This window comes from Aplysia californica, unplaced genomic scaffold, assembly GCF_000002075.1.
Source record: "Aplysia californica isolate F4 #8 unplaced genomic scaffold, AplCal3.0 scaffold00567, whole genome shotgun sequence".
NCBI lineage: Eukaryota > Metazoa > Mollusca > Gastropoda > Aplysiida > Aplysiidae > Aplysia > Aplysia californica.
This window is the reverse complement of record NW_004797837.1, coordinates 214,171-234,205: the sequence shown is the minus strand read 5'-3', so window position 1 is coordinate 234,205 and position 20,035 is coordinate 214,171. Positions and strand designations below refer to the sequence as shown.

The following is a 20,035-nucleotide window of genomic DNA, read 5'->3' as shown; positions in this document are numbered from 1 at the left end:
GCTGAATATTTCTTACATTAGTGGATACATTGCCTTTAAAGACAAAATGAGAAGAAATCCTGCATGTCTCCCTGATGATGTGTAAGTGCTTATACAAATGCACTGGATCGAGGTGGCTTGAGTGAGTCTGAACATCTGCAGACAATGGTAGTTTATTGCTATCTGTTTATGAAACTGAACCATACAAATTCATGCCGCAAACGTCTGGTCAACATTTTCAGTCAGCTTCCAGGAATGCTACACATCAAAATACAAACTGAAGCAACTACCATCAGGAGGATTGTAAATATCTTGATGAAACGCTTTACCCTCCTCCAGACGAAGCAACTACAGGAATCAGATGGGAACAAGAAAAGGAAAGTTGCAAAACTCTCCTCCCAATACCAGTAATCCAAACATCGAGATGGTAAGTCCTACACTGTGACTGTTTGTGATTTTCTAAACTGTCTTTGTAACGTTTGTTTTGTCTTAAACTCATTTGACAAGAAGTATACTGCTTTGTTATCCAGTCAGGATTTATTCATATATTTTTAATTTCCATTTTATTTTTTGCACAACAATGTAATGAACAAGACTCCTTCTCATTACACTCTACAAACTTAAAGACCAATCACTCTTACATTGTATCAATTACCTGTCAAATAATACTATTACTATTAGAGTCCCCCCCCCCCCCCCCCCAATCAAACACTCAAACTTGAGCACTTCCTTTCCTTCTATGTTCCTTTCTTATATGCATTTCAACTTCAACCTTGACCTTGATTATCGCGAATTTTAGTAGATCTGCCGACTCCACGAAATCCATTAGCATCATAGGCGAGAGGAAGAATCTCTCTCATCCAACACACTTGACCTACTTTACCGCCGCCTATAACACGCCGCTGCACACTGCGTGACTGCTTGGCTCGTTAAATGTGTATGTTCAGGTTTCACCCCCCGAAAAAAATTGGCGGTCCTGCAAATTTCGATTTAAGTTCAAGCGGACCCCGCTGTATATGACCCCCACCCAAAAGATCACAGATATAGAAAGTAGACTAGTAGACAGCGGATGGATGAAAGCCTGTGATGCGCTCTGTAACTTTCTGTATCTCTTCCTCACTCATCTTTTCATAGTGGGACAGTTCCATGGAGCAGGAGGCTGTACCAGAGGTGATGGTTCTCAGCTCGGTGGAGTAGCCCATCAGCTCTTGTAGAGGGGTCACTGCACTGATCACTCTGGCGTCCAGTCGTGAGGTCACGTTCAGGATGTGGCTTCTTCGTTTGCCCAGGTCTGAAAGAACACTATCTGCTTTGTCTTCCTCTGTGGTGATCTGAGGAGTTTTGAGTATAGTTTTGAGCCCATCAACAGGAATGATAAAGAAAAGGAAAAGGAGTATACACTCCCAGTAGATACCCTCCAATTCCAGTCATCCACCACAACAGTTGTCAGAGAAGAAATGTAATTAACTCTCCACCAACTCAAGTCATATTCTTGTAAACAATGAGTCTATTTTTTAATGCCCTTTTTGACACGCTGCAGCTCATTTAGACTTACAAAGAACCTTGATTATGTAAAGACACATGGACAAGGTACATGTTATTTTGGGAGTGTGTCCATAAGCAAGACACAATAACCCTAGCTTCAAAATATAGGGTGTATAGGGTGCTGTACAGTGGCAACCAGCAGTAGTGCATTAATCAGATTCTTTGTATTGGTGTGATATGTTTATTATGTGAAGCTGATGAATTTGCATTGTATTTACCAAATTGTAAACCAAATTTCACAATAAGTATCCACAAAAAAAGTGGTATTTCATTCTTATTAACTTAAAAAAAATGTTTTTACCTCCATTCCCATCATTGGCTCTAGAAGAACAGATCCAGCCAGCCTCAGAGCTTTCTGTGTTGCCATGGCAGCAGCAGCTGTTATCATGGGTAGTGTGGTGTGGTAGTGCGTGGTGAACTCATGGAGACAGACTCTCGTATGAATTACAGGGAAATTCAACAAGACACCTGAAAAATTAAATGTTTATATTATTGAAAAGGACAGAATAAAACAATGTTGTTCAGAATATTCAGAATATTCTGAACAAAACAAAACAGAAATAAGGAATAAAAAATAATGTATTAAGAGAATCATAACCTCAGACCACTCACTCTCATGAAAAAGGAAAAAAAATACTGTATACTGATATGGACAGAATAACCCTTGTATGACACACATGAACAGCTTGGAGTCGTACTGAAGAACTCATGTCCAACATCAGCACATTGGGCGTAGAACACTACATAACAATAAATTTATAGCCTTCATTCACTTTGTCATATTCTCTTAACTATCCTGTGCCAAGTGTCAGTGGTCAAGCGGTCAGTGGTTATGCCGTTGGGTTCGTAAGTGAAAGGTCATGGGTTCATCGAACCCCTCACGGGTCTAACGTTGTGCTTTTAAGAAAGGCACTTCACACAAATTGTCCTCACATCACCCAGTGGGAATGGGTACCTAGTTTTAGGCAACAAAAGATCTTGTCAGTTTGTTAGTATTTGCATGTTTAATTGGCTACTTGCATTTTATGGTTCCCAAAAACCAGAAAATGTTGCTGAGTGTTCTTGTGTCTGCTGGGGTAACAGTAAAGTTTGTAAAGCACACAGAGCTTGCTATTGAGCAGAAACATGCACTGCACAGATGCTATTTATTATTTGTTATTATTATTATTATTTGACATCTGTGTTACTGAACAAAAAAACAAACAAACCACTGGATAAGGTCATTATCACCTGATAAGTCTATATTTAAGGGTCTAATTCCTTAGAGACCCAGAAAACATAAGCTCACGCACACAAATCACATAGTTTTTATTAATTTCATAAAGAAAGCCTTGCTTGAGTGTGAAAGAGGACTGGAAAAATTCAGAGAGATGCCATAAACATTTCTCTTCGAAAATTTCTTCATGCAACTGGAGACTCAGAGTTACCAGCTATGCGAAAATGCCTTTTAAAAATTTAAACCTCAGTAGAAATAGCAGAACCACCAACCATGGGACAGTCCAGACTTGATGCCACTCTCGACAGCTTTGGCAACTTTGTGCTTCAGATTTAAAGGATGATCAGGTGTTCGTTCCAGAAGCACGTGCTTGAACTCTCTTTCTTCCAAGTCAGGATGGACAGACAGCCTAATCTGCACAAACTGATGTTTGCCTCCCAGTGTTTTGTCCAGAGTCTCACAGGCATCTACAGGGACACATCATACAATATAAATAAAGTTGAGATGATTTGAACAAGTAGGCCTAAACTAGAAAAACTGAAAATATGAGTTCAACAAAATCAAAATAATAAACCAATATATGAAAAAATCACTGAAAACGAAAAAAAAATTCTTTCATCGAAATGGTTTTTGTAATCTAATGCAATTATAGAAACTAAATCCTATTCCAATCTAAGGTCCATACTATTTAATTACACAATAAATCTGCTATCAGTAGGCAATTAAGCTGAGGAGAGACTTATGGAGCAACAGACAAACCATAAGAGAAAGGAAACATGGAGCAAACAGACAGACCATAATAGAAAAAGAAACTGCAATTGTATAATTTAACTCACTTAAAAATTAAAGCAAAAAATTAGTGAAATGCAAGCAAAAAAATAATTCTTTTCATACAGGTATAGAATACAGTACCTGCATCTTCAATGACAGTCTCCCTGTAAGCAATTTGGAGGGGCCCCAGGTCTACATCCAGTCCATACTCTTTCTGAAGGCGTGATTTGATGATGTCCAGATGAAGTTCTCCCATCCCAGACAATACTGTCTGTCCAGTTTCAGAGTTGATTTCCACCTGAGGAAACACCAATCAGCCATAAAACATGACAATTGGAAGTCGCATATCCCAGTTCTATGCTCTGCTGTTTCATTACGACAAGGACAGAACATAGCACCTGAGAGTACCATATACCATCTCACTCTCAAGCCATCAGCCTACCTCATAATTTTGAACTGATACTGATAGCAGTATGGTACACTGCCGATCAGGACATAGGAGTATTCTATAGTATAGAGCACTAACATTTTTAAAAATGCATCCCTGAAAGTATTAGAAAAGTTAGGTTGCATGCTTGAGAACAATTACCTGGTTATTCAGCTTTCAACCATATCTTGTTACAACCCTCTTTAGGCAATGTCACTGGCAGATCAGTTATAGTTATTTATTTCAATTTCACCGGTATGAATATCAAAAGAAGAGTATGATGAGGAGGAGAAAAAAAAGATTGTTACCCTCAGGCTGGGGTCCTCCTTCTGTAAGTTATCTAGAGCAGCATCAAGGTTCTTTTGCACTGACATGGAAGACGGTTCCACAGAGCAGAAAAAAACAGGATCCGGTACAGCCATACCAGCAAGCACTGGGATCATGTCATTTGTCACATGGTCTTTTTCTACAAGGTCTGTTGAAGCAAAACAAGAAAATAAAGTTACAATTAAACAGAATAACTTTGATTAAAACGAGATGCGAGACAATGGTAACCAGAGAGAAGGTTCATTGAAAGAGAAAGACAGCATACACCTAGAACATCAATCAACATCACAAAGTTACTGCTTCTGTCCTCTGGATTAACTTATGTATCTTATATAGGCCTACCAAGGAAAAAAAAAGACAATTTCAAAAGTGAAAGATGTCCATTTTCTATTAAGTCAGCCTACATATCATGATCATCACTTACAAGAACAAAAACAAATGATCATTGCATTAATCTAGCAAGGTAATATGTAAAACCACTCTATTATTAATTTACTTAACACAATGTTCTGTGCACATTTGGTTTTAATGTAGTTTATTCAATCATTATCTTAAAATATGTTAATAATATAATAATAATAATAATATATAACATTTATATAGCGCATTTCCAAAAAAAGTAGCTCAATGCGCTTTACATTGGAATACCCATTTTTCAAAAACCTTTCTTACTACTTCCTTTCTTCTCAAGCAATATACATTAATGCACACACTCACACACACACACACACACACACACACACACACACACACACACACACACACACACACACACACACACACACACACACACACACACACACACACAGAGAGAGACTATTTTCATCCAGACATAGGAACAGAACAAATATAATGAAAGATAACGTTAAAAGCTTATGAAGGATAGGCCTGTAGGAACAGAAAATGTTTAAGATGTCTTTTGAAGCTATCAAGAGTTCTTATTTGTCTTAGTTTCATGGGTAATCTGTTCCACATAAATGGACCAAGATATGAGAAAGATCTCTCTCCATATGATTTGTATGATTTTACAGGTGTCACAAGTAGGGTGTTATCGTTTGATGATCTTAGGTTTCTCCCTGGTTTATATATACTGATAAGTTCTTGTAGATAAAAAGGAGCAGTTTTATTTACACATTTGAAACACATGACGCAGATTTTAAATATTATTCGTTCTTTTACAGGGAGCCAATGCAGTTCTTTTAATAATGGAGTGACATGGTCTCGTTTTTTAGATCTTGTTATCAGTCTAGCGGCATTGTTTTGAATTACTTGTAAACGATTCAAATATTTGTTGTTCAGACCTGCTAGGAGTGAGTTACAATAGTCTAATCTAGATAGGATAAGAGATGTTACCAGTGTTTTTGTGGTCTCTTCGTTTAAGTACTTTCGAACTAGGCCTATCCTTCTCAGCTGAAAATAAAGGGATTTGGACAGAGATCCTACAAACGAGCCCATTGATAAGTGGTGGTCAATATATACACCAAGATTCCTGACAACTTCTTTACTAGATGTCATATGCCCATATAAATCAAAGTTGACACTTTCCAGATCTTTATTTAATCGTGGATTTTTTATAAGAATGATGTCTGTCTTTTCTTCCTTTAGTTTCAATTTGTTTACTGTCATCCACTTTTTGATTTCATAAAAACATTGTTTAGTGATGGAAATCATGTTTGGTAGATCTTGAATGGTGCCATTAACATACATTTGGGAATCATCGGCATAAAAATGATAATTCAATCCATGATTTTGTAAAATGCTTGCTAAGGGCTGTGTATATAGTGTAAAGAGCACTGGTCCAAGAACGGACCTCTGTGGAACTCCATAATCGAGCCTGACCTGCTTTGAAAAGCTATTTTTAATTTGCACTGTCTGAACTCTTTCTAGTAAATATGACTTAAACCATGAAAGCACAGTACCCGATAAGCCAAATGAGCGCTCAAGTCTTGTGAGTAGAATAGCATGGTCAATTGTGTCAAAAGCTGCGGACAGATCCAAAAGAGTTAAAAGACCGATGTTTTTGCTATCAATGGAATCCAATAAATCAGACGTTACTTTTAAAAGCGCAGTTTCGGTACTATGATGAGTTTTATAGGCAGATTGGTAAATTTCCTCGAGACCATTTTTTCTCATGTGAGACAAAACTTGACTTAAAACAATCTTCTCTAGAATTTTTTAGACAAATTGCAAATTCGAAACTGGTCGATAGTTTTTTAATTCATTTTTATCAAGCCCGGGTTTTTTCAATAAAGGTTTTACAATAGCTTGTTTGAAAGTATTAGGTACTGTGCCAGTGGCAAGTGACATATTCACTATCTGAGTAATGTGAGGTAGGACAATATCAATACATGTTATGAGTACATGAGCAGGCATTGGATCAAGGTCGCATGTTGAAGTCCGTTCATTTGCCTTGCTCTTGATGGAAAAAAAAAAGACTCATCTATCTTAATTGGAAGTAGAGATATTTGCGATTGACTGTGGTGGGGGTTGCTGGTGTCTATGTAAAATTAGTGAGAAAATAGCTGCCAGGTTGGTGACTTCTGAAGCTGTAGTACCCATTAAAACTGCAAATTAAAATTTTTCTGTGCCTTTGATCAAAGTTTTTCAGTAAAATTTACACAGAAATGTATTTTTAGATGGTCATGTAGACATAAAAGGTGTTGGGCAGAAAATTTTTTAAAAATTAGATGAAAATTGCCCTTACTTTGAACAAAAAAATGGGGTCTTCTTGGATGTCATTGTTTCGATGAGTCCCTTATTTCACTATAATGCCCTACACATGGAAAACAGAAACTGTCACGTTGTCAATGCAAGCATCTAAATTGTTCTCATGGTGAGACAGTGCTTATTTAGTGTACCAATCTTTTCAAACTAAAAATCCCAGATCTCGCATTTTATGATGATGATGACATGTCCACAGGCAACATAGGACAAAGGAACCCTTTCTCTTCATCTCTGAGACCCATCACAACTTTTAGAAAACAACCAAGCTCAAAAGCCTGTTGGTGGGTCACCAAAAATGCACACCGAATCAAACCTTGTCTTTTATAAAAGAATTATGCTTACCCTCATTTTCTAAGCTTTCCTTTGAGCTGAGTTCAGACGCTTTCAACTCTTCACTGGTCTTCTGTTTCTTTTCCTTGTTCATTTCTCTTACATAGTTGTGAGCCGCCTCCTTAGCAGTGCTCATAGTAGATGTAATCGTGTCCCCTGTGAAAGTCTGGGACGAACACAGAATGCACTTCACTTTTATGACATTCAATTTTGTATGGGTTTATGTGTGTGTTTTGAGTTATATAACAAAATTTTATTAACATTGGTTAGTGGGGGGGGTATTATCTATTCTAGTGCGGGGCAACCGCAGTTTTTAACTCTCGGAACCGCTGTGTCAGTGTGCTGCTGGCAGTAGCTTAGACACACACCTTTGCAATGACTTCGATGTTATATTAATTTTCGGCAATTACCAAAAACAGGTCTCATTTACCCTGGAGTTCTTTCATTAGATGAAGAATTATCAAAATAGGTTAATTTAAAAAAAATTAAATAAACTATAATTTAGCTACATGATAGGCCTATATATTATATATATACTTGCTGGGCCCCATTTCGATGAAAGGAATGATCGGAGCATTAACATCAACTGAAAGTCATTGGCCTACTATATCTACACTCTACTGGAATGGAGTAATAAATCATGAGAAATGCAAAAAATTAGAAGGTTTTAGATATAGTGATTGATTCTCTATTCCGCTTTCGTGATTGTACACTCCATAATTTCAAAGGTGTGGAATCAGTACTGGCGCACGGCTAGTGAAAGGAAACATCACTTGTTTACAATGGCGTCTTACAAGACGGACATTCCCAAGATTAGTTCTAGAAACAAAACTAATTTTAAAAAACCTGAAAATTCAACTACAGAGACTTCAGGCTCCTCGATGAAACTGGGCACCCTTTTTAAATGATTCTGAACCACCATTAATTTGGTCAAATTCGAAAGTTAAGTGGTTCGGAAGTTTGAGGCGGCGAAAGTGATGAACTTTCACAAATATAATATGTATAGATTATACATATGCCACTTTCATGTTTTGTACCAAAAGAAAGCCGTGGCTAAGTGGGAAAACCCTCTCCAAAGATTAAAAGTTAATACTCACAGATTACATTTTTTTTAAACAATCATTTTCCTTTCATTAGACATTCAGTTTCTCAATCCAAGAGCATCATACTACTGTAAAACTAATCAATAGGCATCATTTATCATATGGAAGATGGACACTCAATACACATAGTGCTCAAACTTTACCTCCTTGAGGCCAGCGATGGCAATAATGTTGCCAGCAACAGCAGCAGAAATGTCATGAAGTTCATCAGCATATACTTGCAAAAGGCGACTGGTCTTCTCAGTTTTTCCACGATTGATATTGAACACGTGAGCACCACTGTTGAGCATTCCAGAGTAAATCCTGACATAGGTGAGGGGACCTCTCTGTTTGTCATACTGTACTTTGAAGGCTAAGGCACACAGATGACTCTCATAATACTTGGCAAAACCGTAGCTTATGTCCATAGGGCTCGGCAAGAACAATCCCACGGCATCAAGGAGGGGCTGAACACCTTTATTTTTCAAAGAACTGCCACAAAAAACAGGTACAACTTTCTGTTGGAGTGTTGCAGTCCTTACAGCAGAGATCAAATCCTTAACAGGAATGTCTGTCAACTTGGTGTCGCACAAAACCAGGTCAGCAATGTGTTCGTCCATATCTGCCAGCTGACCAATCAAATCTGCCCGTGCTTTCAGAACCCGCTCAGAATCAGCCGAGCCCTCCTCGATATCAATGGGTATTTTTGTAAAGCTACTGCCATCTCTGCTGCTGGTCGGATCCCAGGTCAGCTTCTCCAGGTTGACCAAGTCCAGAACACCAGTGAACTCCCTGCCACTTCCCACAGGCAGGTTCAGCACCAGAGGGGTCACGTGGAGTTTTTTCTGTAGAGACTGAAGACAAAGTTCTAAGGAAGCCCCTGGTTTGTCCATTTTATTGAGGTAGACCAGCCGTGGAATGTGATAGTTGTCAGCCTGACGCCAGACTGTCAGTGTCTGAGCCTCCACACCTGAAACATTCAGGGATGAAATCCATATATAATTCAGCTTTCAATAGTTAAAAAAGACGGGTTTTTTAAAAGTTTATCAACTGCATATATTCCCCCCCCCTCCTCTCTTTAAAAGTATTAAAAAATGTGTGTGCACAAGGACTGTAGTTGAGTATGGATGTCTAATATGTCACCAGTTGTTTTTTCTTCACCATGTTGGACATAATTCGGTATCTGGTCACAAACATCACTGAGAAATCAGTTTACCCAGATGGACCAGCAACTGATGCTGTTAAAAACGGTGGTGGAGGTATCTACATAGAGTAGATTGATGGGACAACAGAAAGCCATTCCATCCCCACAGGATCTCTATCCTCCAACTACAAAGCAGAAACAAGAAGCATCAGCACTCGAAACAGCAGCCACCATTCTCTTGAATCACCCAAAATCTAAAGCCAACACTGTCATCCTCACAGATGCAAAATCTGTCCTACAAGGTCTCCAAAAGCCACAAACAGCCCAAGTACGAAAACTCCTTTCACTCCTGTGTGATCTAAACTCCCAAGCCAACACAACTCTGCAGTGGACACCAGGTCACTGTGGCATTCATGGAAATGAAAAAGCAGATAGCTTAGCCAAAGAAGGAGCCAAAATGAACCAGATTGAAGATGGCATGGATCTCTCAGAGTCAAAAACACTAATAAAAACTGCTTTAAGAAACAGATGGAAAAGGTCCCACCCTATGCAGACATGACCCCTACTACATACTAAATAGAGCAGACCAAGTCACAATCTTTAGACTCCGTTGTGGCCACAACAGACTCAAACACCATAAATATGCACACCAAATTAAAAGTGGGAGAAACAGCGACCTGTGAATGTGGACACGACCAAGAGGATGCCAACCATGTCCTTCAGCACTGCCCGCGCTATGCCACCCTTCGCTCACAGACGTAGCAGAATGTGTCTCCCCTTGAGAGAAAACTCTATGGCAGTCTTTCAGAGTTGAAGCGAACTACACAGTTTTGTACGCGACATCGGACTGACTGTCTAGCTGCTGTCATCGAGAACGAGGAAGAAGAAGAAGAACTGAGAAATCATGATATCATATTTCTTTCTCAATGAGACTTCACTTAGTTTTCAACTTTTTACCAGAGACCTGTAAACATAGAACCTTGAAAAAAATAAAAATAAATAAACAATAAAAAAAAGAAGAAGAAGCCACTGCAAGATTCTCTGAAGTTGCATCATGGTCTACCATACAACTAAAGCTGGCAAACTCATCAAAAGACATAGGTCTATTGATGTTCATGTGGATTGCTCCTTTTTAAATACTGAGCTTGTTGATATCAATAAGGTGTTAAAAGCAGTTATGACAGAAATTTTCACATTAGCCTCATCATAAATACTAATGTATATTTTCACCCCTCTCAGAGAACTCCATTCCTATTTTTAATTAACAAAACTGAACTACAACATGGTGAAAGAGGTAATAGCCCCCAAATACTTTTTTTTATGATGTCATCACTTACCTGAAAAGAGAAATTTTTAAAACACAGAGTACAATAACACAAACAGCATCACATGACTGTAGGCTACATTTGCTTACCTGCTGAGGCATCCAGAATTGCAACTGCACCGTCAAGCACTCGCAGAGATCTCTCAACTTCCACCGTAAAATCAACATGACCTTAAATACAACCAACATTTTTTTTTTAATATAAAAAAAAAGTAAAAATGTAATGATCAACAATGATATCATATTTCCTCCTCTTCAAAATCAAGCTGAATTTTGTTTCTTCAATTTTTCACAGCTTTATATATTTTTCCAGGATAATTTCTTCTCCACAGGTTGCAAACTTGCTCTATAATCTAGCATTGCAAAACTCTGCTATGGAAAAAAAGTTCACTGCTTGTCTCTATGTTTACATGAATAAAGAACCCACATGTCTTGATGCCTACAGCACTGTATCAAAGAACATTAGTCACCAAGCTATGAAAATCAAGTACATTTTTGGCAAAAAGCAAATTGATACAAGGCAGTTGTTGTTTTTTTTAATATGCAAAAACATTTGAACCCATTATTACACAAAAGCTGGAACAACTTATTTGAAGAGGAATTTTCCCAAGTTGCTAGCGATCACACTTTTTATCAATTTTTGGTGTTTAAAAAGTTCCAACCCCAACGCACATGGCTTCATTTATTTTGTAAATGAGAAATTGGTTGGCTTTTTGTGTCCATTGAAACATTCAGATAATACAGTCATTTGATAAGTAAATACAAGCTAAGACCACATTAGGTAAAAATGCTCATGTCATGTTCATACAAATATATTAAGAACAGGATACGCAATGATAACATAAGGGTACAAAAAATCTACCTCTCCCCACCCCTCAAAATATGACACATAATGGCAAAAGATGGACAAAAAGCAGCAACATAGCTTTTTAAAAACTAGTTAAGACTGTGTCCTGATCATCCTGCACTGCATTCTGAGTTAAAAATCATACTGTGACACTATGCATGACGGGTGTTAAAAATCTTAGTTAACGGGTTATTTCAATCAAATTTTTACCTGGTGTATCAATTAGATTAATCTTGTAGCCTGCCCAGTGAAATGTGATCGCAGCAGATGTTATAGTGATGCCTCTGTCTCGTTCTTGTTCCATGTAGTCCATTACTGTGTCACCGTGGTCTACATCTCCTGATCAATCCAATTCAGATGGGAAAAAAAATCATTGATGACAGAATTCTGTTAAAAGCACTATTTCTAAATAAATACACCACTCAGTACTATCATCAACACACATGTAGTAGTGGTATGGGAAAACCAAGCACAAGACACAAAGTCTTTTCTGAGGTACAGCCTAAGAACCATGAAATACCAACTTCTTAAGAATTTGAACCCAGATTATTTTCTTTACTCAAAGCCATAGTTGCATATATATTATAGTAATACTATTCCGGTTTCAGTTTGCAGGAACAGCCTTCTCAAGCATTCTCAATTAATTGAGTTTAATACTGACAAAATGATGGGAATGAATTTGAGTATAACACGGATAGGTTGAACACAGAAGACTCGAAGTCACGCATCCGTCGAACTTTACCTGTGGTCCCCTTTTTAAAATTTGTTATCTTTATAAGATATCCCTCAAACTACTGAGGCCCGTCGCGACGAATTCAAGCTATCCATGTTATACTGTATGAACCTATCAGGCAAATAGTTCTTTTATAATTTCCCATAAATGATAAAACAACCTAACCATCAGCTCGTTTCAATCAAATTTTTGCTAACCTTGTAATGTCCCGTGAGCAAAGTATCCATTCAAACATTCAGAACAAAGTCATTTGGAAAATACAAACTTGGACTAGGACCACATACAGTAAAAATCAGCAGATCCAAAATTTGAACTTTTATATGATTCATCCAGTCCCTAAGCAGGTGCTAAAAATACTTAATTACACAGTGGCCTTCTGGTGCAAAATGTCTTCAACAAAACGGAAAGTAAGCAAACAGAAATTAGGTACCCATGTCTTCCTTAAACATCAGATTAAATGCGAGGGAGCAAAACAGCAGTTTCCTTGACACAAAAAAGCAGACTACCTTTCTTCCCTCTCTCTCAGAAGTAATAATTTAATATGAAAAGGGGCAAGTTAGAAAATGAGGATAGCAAGTCAGCAATCCACTTCTGCTTCATAATGCATCAACTCAGGCTGACAATAATTGCATCATCTACCAGACAATATGCCTACAGATTTTACACCCTGCATTTCATGAACTCCTGAGGGCTCTTCCAAGTCAGATGGTTCATCTTCATGGAATTTGTTAAAAAAGCATGTCAGCTCGTTACTCATTAATAGTGAGATTCATGTCAATGGAGACATGATTGAGCCACATTTGAAGCCAACCTCTTTCTTGACAGGGGGCTGAACAGAAACTCTTAAGAGACAGCAGGTGGGAGTCAGATCAAATCCTTGCTTCACCACAAAAGTTAAAAAAAAAAAAAAAAAACTTCAAAAAATTATAATAATAAAAATATTCAAAAATACAAATTATTAGATTCCATTCTAAATTCTAAAATGAAAGTTACCAACATGCCCAAGGATATCTCTACCATAAACTATATTATTCATATATATACATATCATATATTATATATATATATATATATATATATATATATATATATATATATATATATATATATATATATATATATATATAAATATGGCATCACGGTGAAATCAGGAGCTGGTCAAAATAATGAAACAGAAGAAACGCAATTTTCTGCCAGTCTGGCATTTTTTATCGAATTTTTGTTTTTTCACTCCACACCTTTTATGTCCATAGAGAAACATATTTCCATGTAAATTTTACTGAAAAACATAGATTAAAGGCACAAAATATGTGATTTTTCAATTTTCAAGGACTCTGAAGTTATTGAAGTTATCAAACTTCGGCGGCCATGTTCTCTTTAATTTTACCATTGAAACCAAGTGACCCTACCTCCTTCAATCGCAAATAGCTCGACTTTTATTCGAGATAGATGGTTATTTTTTGCGGAGAAAGCAAGGCAAATGAATATGGCACACTATCAAATGATACCAATATCTCCACATGCCTAAAAATTGACGAGAACCTGATTCTACGGCGTCGTGACACATATACTCTATTTTAAAACCAGGCAAGCTTTTACGTTCTAGAACAGACAAGACTAGATCACTTATACTACACAAAGAACACATTTAGAGCTTGATTTAGCATGAGAGCTTACCCAAATGCTTAGAAAAGCCTGAATAATAGAGCATTCTCTCCGTGGTTGTTGTCTTCCCCCCATCAATATGAGCCATTATTCCAATGTTCCTTATTTTAGACATTGCTTCATGGTCATGCTGCTTTTCTAAACGTGGTGTACAGTAGACTGACCTCCATCCAGGTTGAACAAAACAATGCCTCCACAATTTTGATCTGAAAATTTTTATGCTCCTCATTTTTGCAAATGCTGAATCAGGAAATTTAAGAATATTTAGATGTCCCCGCATTTTTGAAATTCTTCAAAATGCTGCTTTTCAAAATATGCACTTCATCCAAGTCTGTGCTCCCGATAACGTCTGTTCTTTCACGCAGCCAGTTGGGACTGAATAAGTCTTGAACACCTGAAATAAAGTTTGAAAGCCAGAAATCAAAGACAGCACAGATGGAAATTTACACAAATAGAGAATTTAGTATAAAAATAACATTAAACAAAACAGACTCAATTCATAATAATAATATAATAATTATATTAACTTGGTACAACTTTTTACTTTCACTCTCGTACGCATTTGCACATGTATGCTTTTGAGAGTCAAGCTACAGCATTTTTGGCTACAGAACATGGCCACTAAAACCATTGCAAATCGATAGAAAATTTCAAACCTAATTGGAAAAACAACAAATTTTGAGCGAATATAGATCGAAGCACCCCCCCCCCCCAAATGAAAAAAAATGTGTGAAACATTACTATGCAATCAGGCTAAAGTGTTTCAAAATAGTTTGAATAAAAACCAACAAATGTTTCTCAAACTATTGATGGATGGTAATGGTAAGGTCAAAATCTTGTAAAGCTGATCCAAATGAAGGGGGACAAAATGCTGCATAATACCTGTGTGCATAGGAATAGGAGTTAAAATAAAATAATACCATAAGGCTGAAAATATACTGCCACGCACAACTGAAGTGCACCGCGAAACGGACAAGCAGCTAGGTCGGAAGTGGTGATCCCATAGGTCAGCGCGACTTCGTCCGATTGTGTAAAAAACTGGCGCTGAGCAGGCGAAAACAGCTCAGTGGTTAGCCCTCCCATTCATTTTATCTCCACGGAGTCCTGGAACACTCTGATAGCAGGGCGAGCCTGTACGCACGCGAAAAAGAAGTGCAGCACGAACGCCACCTTTTTGGGTCCTAACGACTCCTCACTTCAAGTCGAGTCAGTGAAATCACCGAAGGAAATAAAGAGGAGGGCATGACTTTTCTCGCGGCGCACTTCAGTTGTGCGTGGCGGTATATTTTCAGCCTTAGTAGATGTATACTACTTAATTTTACTTTGTTTTAACTGATCTAGAGTTAGTATTTTTAACCTTAAAAATGACATCTAAATTCTAAATGATCCAGGACACACCAGTCGTCAATGCGGGTAATTAAGAATTCAAATAGATGTAAGTTTAGATCTACTTGTGGTATTTTTTTTTTTTTTAACTCCTTCCTATGCACAGGTACATATGCAGCATTCCTCCCCCCTACCCCCTCATTTTGATCTGCTTTACAAGATTTTGACTTATAATTTGTGTTTGAGAAACATTTGAAGCAAATTTTCATGGTTTTTATACAAACTATTTTCAAATAGTTTAGCCTGCATGATTGCAAAGTAATGTTTCGCAGATTTTTTTCAATCGGGGTGGGGGCATGCTTCTCTCCTATATTTGCTCAAAATTTTTTTTTACAATTAGGGTTACTACTTAATAAGTGGGTCCCATTTGGGGATACTAGTTTTGACCCCACCAACGCTTAGAAATCTACTTCTGGATCTAAACGATTACTTTTTGATGCGTGTGCTGATATGGAGGGAGATATAGCCTGTAAGAGCTAATTGCAAAACATCAAATTATTGTCAAATTCAGGGGGACATGCCCCCCCCAGAAACCCTCCTCCCTATGTTTTGTTAGGTCAGGGGGCCCATAAACCCCCCCTTGCCTTGTCAAAAACAAGAGAAATTTTACAGCTCATTTTGTAGGCTAGATCTAGATCTACTGAAAAAACATTGATACCGAATATATATAAATCAGTGTCGATGTCCAGGAGTAGGAGGCCTACTCTGTGGATGATGCCAAGTCAAAACAGACGGGACCCACATTCTTAACCCTATCCGTACATAGTGTTTTACTATAATATCCATGCGACGTGGGGAACTCTGTGCCACCACTTTCAAAGAGGAAATTTACACGTTAATCCAATCCATACGCAGCAGTCTGTCAAAATGATTAATTTGAAAAGCAAGTGGCTATTCTCCGGCGTCATGTATAGTTGGACATGTTGCTTGTCCACAGCTTTCCATCTCTCCTGTTGGCACGTTATGGCCATTATTGTTGCAGCTGAGTTCAGTGCCAGATGCGCCTTCTTGTACTTCTGGTTGTGACTGAGGGTTGTTGGTGTTTCTGGTGCTGTCACCTCTGACACAGAAATTCCTCTTAGTCTTTCTTCTATCACTGCAGCTTTCATTGAGTAGTGGCTGCGTGTCCACCAATAGTGAAAACGCATTCTGAATTCTGAAGAAATGCCGACCCTGATGAGTGTTTGTGTAAGGCCGTAAGGTGCCGACAGGGGAGATGGAAAGCTGCAGAGAAGCGAAGTGTGCAGCTATACGTGACGCTGGAAAATAGCAATTTATCTATTGACAAACGCGACGCCGGACAATAGCACTTGCTTTTGAAAAATACTTTTTAAAAGTTTCATAGAGATCTTCGTACTAGATAGATTCTAGATCTAAATCTAGACTAAAAGTATTGCCGCAGCTATTACAGCCGTGGGAGGCTATTCGGACTCTCGAGTCTAAATTCGAGTCCGAATAGCCTTCCGTGGCTATTCGGACTCAAACTTCAATTTGCGAGCGCAATCACTAGGTGTACCAGGTGTGAAGCAGACAAACAGTTCGACCTTGGCCTTCCTCGGTTTCTACGATCTGGCCAAGGAACTTACAACAAATGGATGCTGACCGTGGTGACCCAGTATGAACTGTGGTCTCTTCTTTACAAAGGACATATAAAAGTAGGGCTGGGCAGTGGGAGGGAATATAGATCTATCTATGTGCAAAAAATAGGTGAAGGTGGTGGGGTGGGCCTGGGGAAGTAAGATGGAGAAAGAAAAAGTAAGAGAAAGAGAGAGAGAGGAAAAGTAAGGGCGACCACACAGAGAAAGCCTCTCGAGGCTGTACTTTTATCAGCCGCTCTGTCAGCCGCTTAAGCTTTGGAAAGTGCCTGCTTGACCCCACAAAGAGAACACTGTTACACCAGGCCGTTTATCATCAAGTGTATACTTTCTTCATAGAGAGGGAAGACGTTGTCCAAAATCTTACTAAAGTGTCATTCCCGTGATCGGATGTGACATGGGAGCTTGCTGGTAGACCCACTAATAATGCTAAAGGCGTGAGAGACATTTTTACCTCATATTTCGCCCAGAACCATTTAGTCTATTATAACTAGATCAAGCAGGACAAATTATGAGAGAAAGTGAGAGGGAGAGAAAGAGAGATGGGGGGGGGGGGGGGGGGGGGGGCGGGAGGGACAGCGCGCGATTCTATAATCATCATCATCATCACCATCATCATGTATTCGTATCCTGCCAGTACTTAAAAATACATTGCAATGTGGACTGTGTTACGTTTGTCCCAAATGGAAGTTCTAACGTAACTGATGATATGAGCACATCTGTGTCAATGTTTGAATCACTTACTACACATCAAACTGTAGGTGTAAGTAGAATCGCTGCTTTGGTACAACGGTAACGTGAAAACAAGGCCACAGACAGCTTTGGACAGCCTTGGAAAGAATTAGTTTGGATTCCATGAGAAACGTCAGTGCCGCTCCTCACTGACGCGTCCTCAATGACGGCTTTGTCTATGTGGGACACAACGGTTTTCATTTGGGGATTCTTTAGATTTCACTGCCTCAGGCAGTGCGCCTACGCGAGCGTGAGCGAATGGCTTTCTCTATGTGGTCGCCCTAAGAGAGAGAAGAGAGAGAGTGAGACAGAGAGAGTGAGACAGAGAGAGAGAGAGAGAGAGAAAGAGAGATGGGGGGGGGGGGGGGGCACGGCTGTTCAACTCGCCCGGAAACCGCTCCTTTAGTTGCTCCGTACCAGCGGTCAGTGCCACCCATGTGTTGGTCATTAAATCCGCGGTCAGCCGTGCTCACTACCGTGACGCCAGTGGTGCGCCCCCGCCTGCCCGCGTAATGCATTTCCTCCAAATTATGGTGTCATTCCCACCCCGATATCTCCAGATCTAAAGATGTGATATCACCATATGACCCATCATTTTAAAGCCCAGCTTTCCCCCTACAAGACGATATAATTTTGGTCGATTTCAGTTCACAACCTTGAATTTATCGAACTACGTTCTCCAGGACATTTTTCTATCGAATCGGATTCTTTTTTCAGTGTTATTTGAATTTAAACGCCAATAACTTCGTAAAGCCACCATCACTTTCTTTTTTTTTTCAAAATCTAGTAGGGATAGGACGCTACAAGAGAAGCTATACGGGCCGCCAAATGAACTGAGCAGGACGGCCCAATTTATGACAGATACCGGACTTTAAGTGTGATGCGATCGAGAAGAAGAAGAAGTAGTAGGGATAGGTAAGCCTATACTGTACAAATTGTGCAAGTTCCAACTTTGTGTTGTTTTTCTGTGATTTTTTATTAATTTTTAAAACATTATATATAGACGTTCTCTAAGATGTGTTTCTATCGAATCGGATTCGTTTTTCAGTGTTATTTGAATTTTAAACGTCAATAACCTTGTAAACTCACCATCAGTTTCAATTCTTTTTTCGAAATCTAGTAGGGATAGGTATATTGTACAAATTGTGCAAGGTTCAAATTTGTGTCGTTTTTTGGTGATTTTTGATTAATTAAAAAAAAATTACATAGATCTATACGTTCCCCGCGACATGTTTCTATCGAGTCGGATCCTTTTTCAGTGTTATTTGAATTTTAAACGTCAATAACTTCGTAAATTCACCATCACTTTCAATTCTTTTTATAAATCTAGTAGGGAGAGGTATACTGTACGTACAAATTAACAAATGGTGTAAGTTTCAACTTTTGTGTCGCTTTTCTGTGACTTTTTTCTTCTTTAATATGAATATATATATAGAAGTTTTTTGTTCAGTGTTCACAAGATTTTTTTGTATGTGTTTTGTTTCAAATCTAGATCTAGCATCTCTTAAAATGTAATAATAATGATATAGTGTGTTTACCAATATTGTGACATTAGGCTTAAATACAGAGAGTTATAAGTGCTGACACCCTGACTGGCGATACCCGCGATCCTAGAGTGATACGTTTTTATCAAGAGTCGTCACATGTGACAGCTGGACTTGGGAAACTGTGGACATATTGCGAAAAGCCGCGAATCTCCACTCAAGACGTAATAAAATATCTTTGCTTTAGGCAACGACCCACAGATGCAGCCAAGTTATTCTGAAACTTTACTCAATTTCTGACCCAATATCTTAGAATTGTCAAAATCGACAGCAGCTAACATATTCAAATTTAATGAAATAAATCATGACTCTCTATCAATGTTTAAACATCTATCCACTTTTCATTCTTCGTCATCTCGTATTTCTTCATCTTAAATAGTTGCATGATTGCTCTAAAAAATATGTCAGATGATGCTTATTCAAAGTATACGGTTTTATGCACAGTTGGTGTTGTAGTTTGGGCTTAGAGTGCATTGCTACTTACCGGCCGCCTAAGGGCCACTTTCGGCTTATAACCGGAAGCATGTGGTTAAACCTTAATATCAACCACAAATTGAAACCCACGTCGTAAAAAGATGTCACAGAATGATCTCCCTTCTTTGGCCGGTATTAGGCAACTGCCAGATTCATTAATTTGGTACATGTTTACTCGATAAGACATCAC

At 38.4% G+C, this 20,035-nt stretch overlaps 1 protein-coding gene across 1 annotated transcript in view; it reads right to left on the bottom strand.

Moving 5' to 3' along the window:
- Positions 1-727: 727 nt before the first annotated feature.
- The window catches only part of LOC101850360 (ribosome-releasing factor 2, mitochondrial), a 21,638-nt gene continuing 2,330 nt past the window's right edge, over positions 728-20,035 (bottom strand). The window contains exons 2-11 of the mRNA XM_005106970.3: positions 14,127-14,508; positions 11,927-12,055; positions 10,960-11,040; positions 8,566-9,371; positions 7,332-7,485; positions 4,247-4,413; positions 3,653-3,809; positions 3,013-3,207; positions 1,826-1,992; positions 728-1,310 (exon numbers count right to left, since the gene is read on the bottom strand). Of these exons, the coding sequence (XP_005107027.1) occupies positions 1,035-1,310; positions 1,826-1,992; positions 3,013-3,207; positions 3,653-3,809; positions 4,247-4,413; positions 7,332-7,485; positions 8,566-9,371; positions 10,960-11,040; positions 11,927-12,055; positions 14,127-14,394 (2,400 nt within the window). The 5' untranslated portion in view covers positions 14,395-14,508 and the 3' untranslated portion in view covers positions 728-1,034. The remainder of the gene's footprint in view (positions 1,311-1,825; positions 1,993-3,012; positions 3,208-3,652; positions 3,810-4,246; positions 4,414-7,331; positions 7,486-8,565; positions 9,372-10,959; positions 11,041-11,926; positions 12,056-14,126; positions 14,509-20,035) is intronic.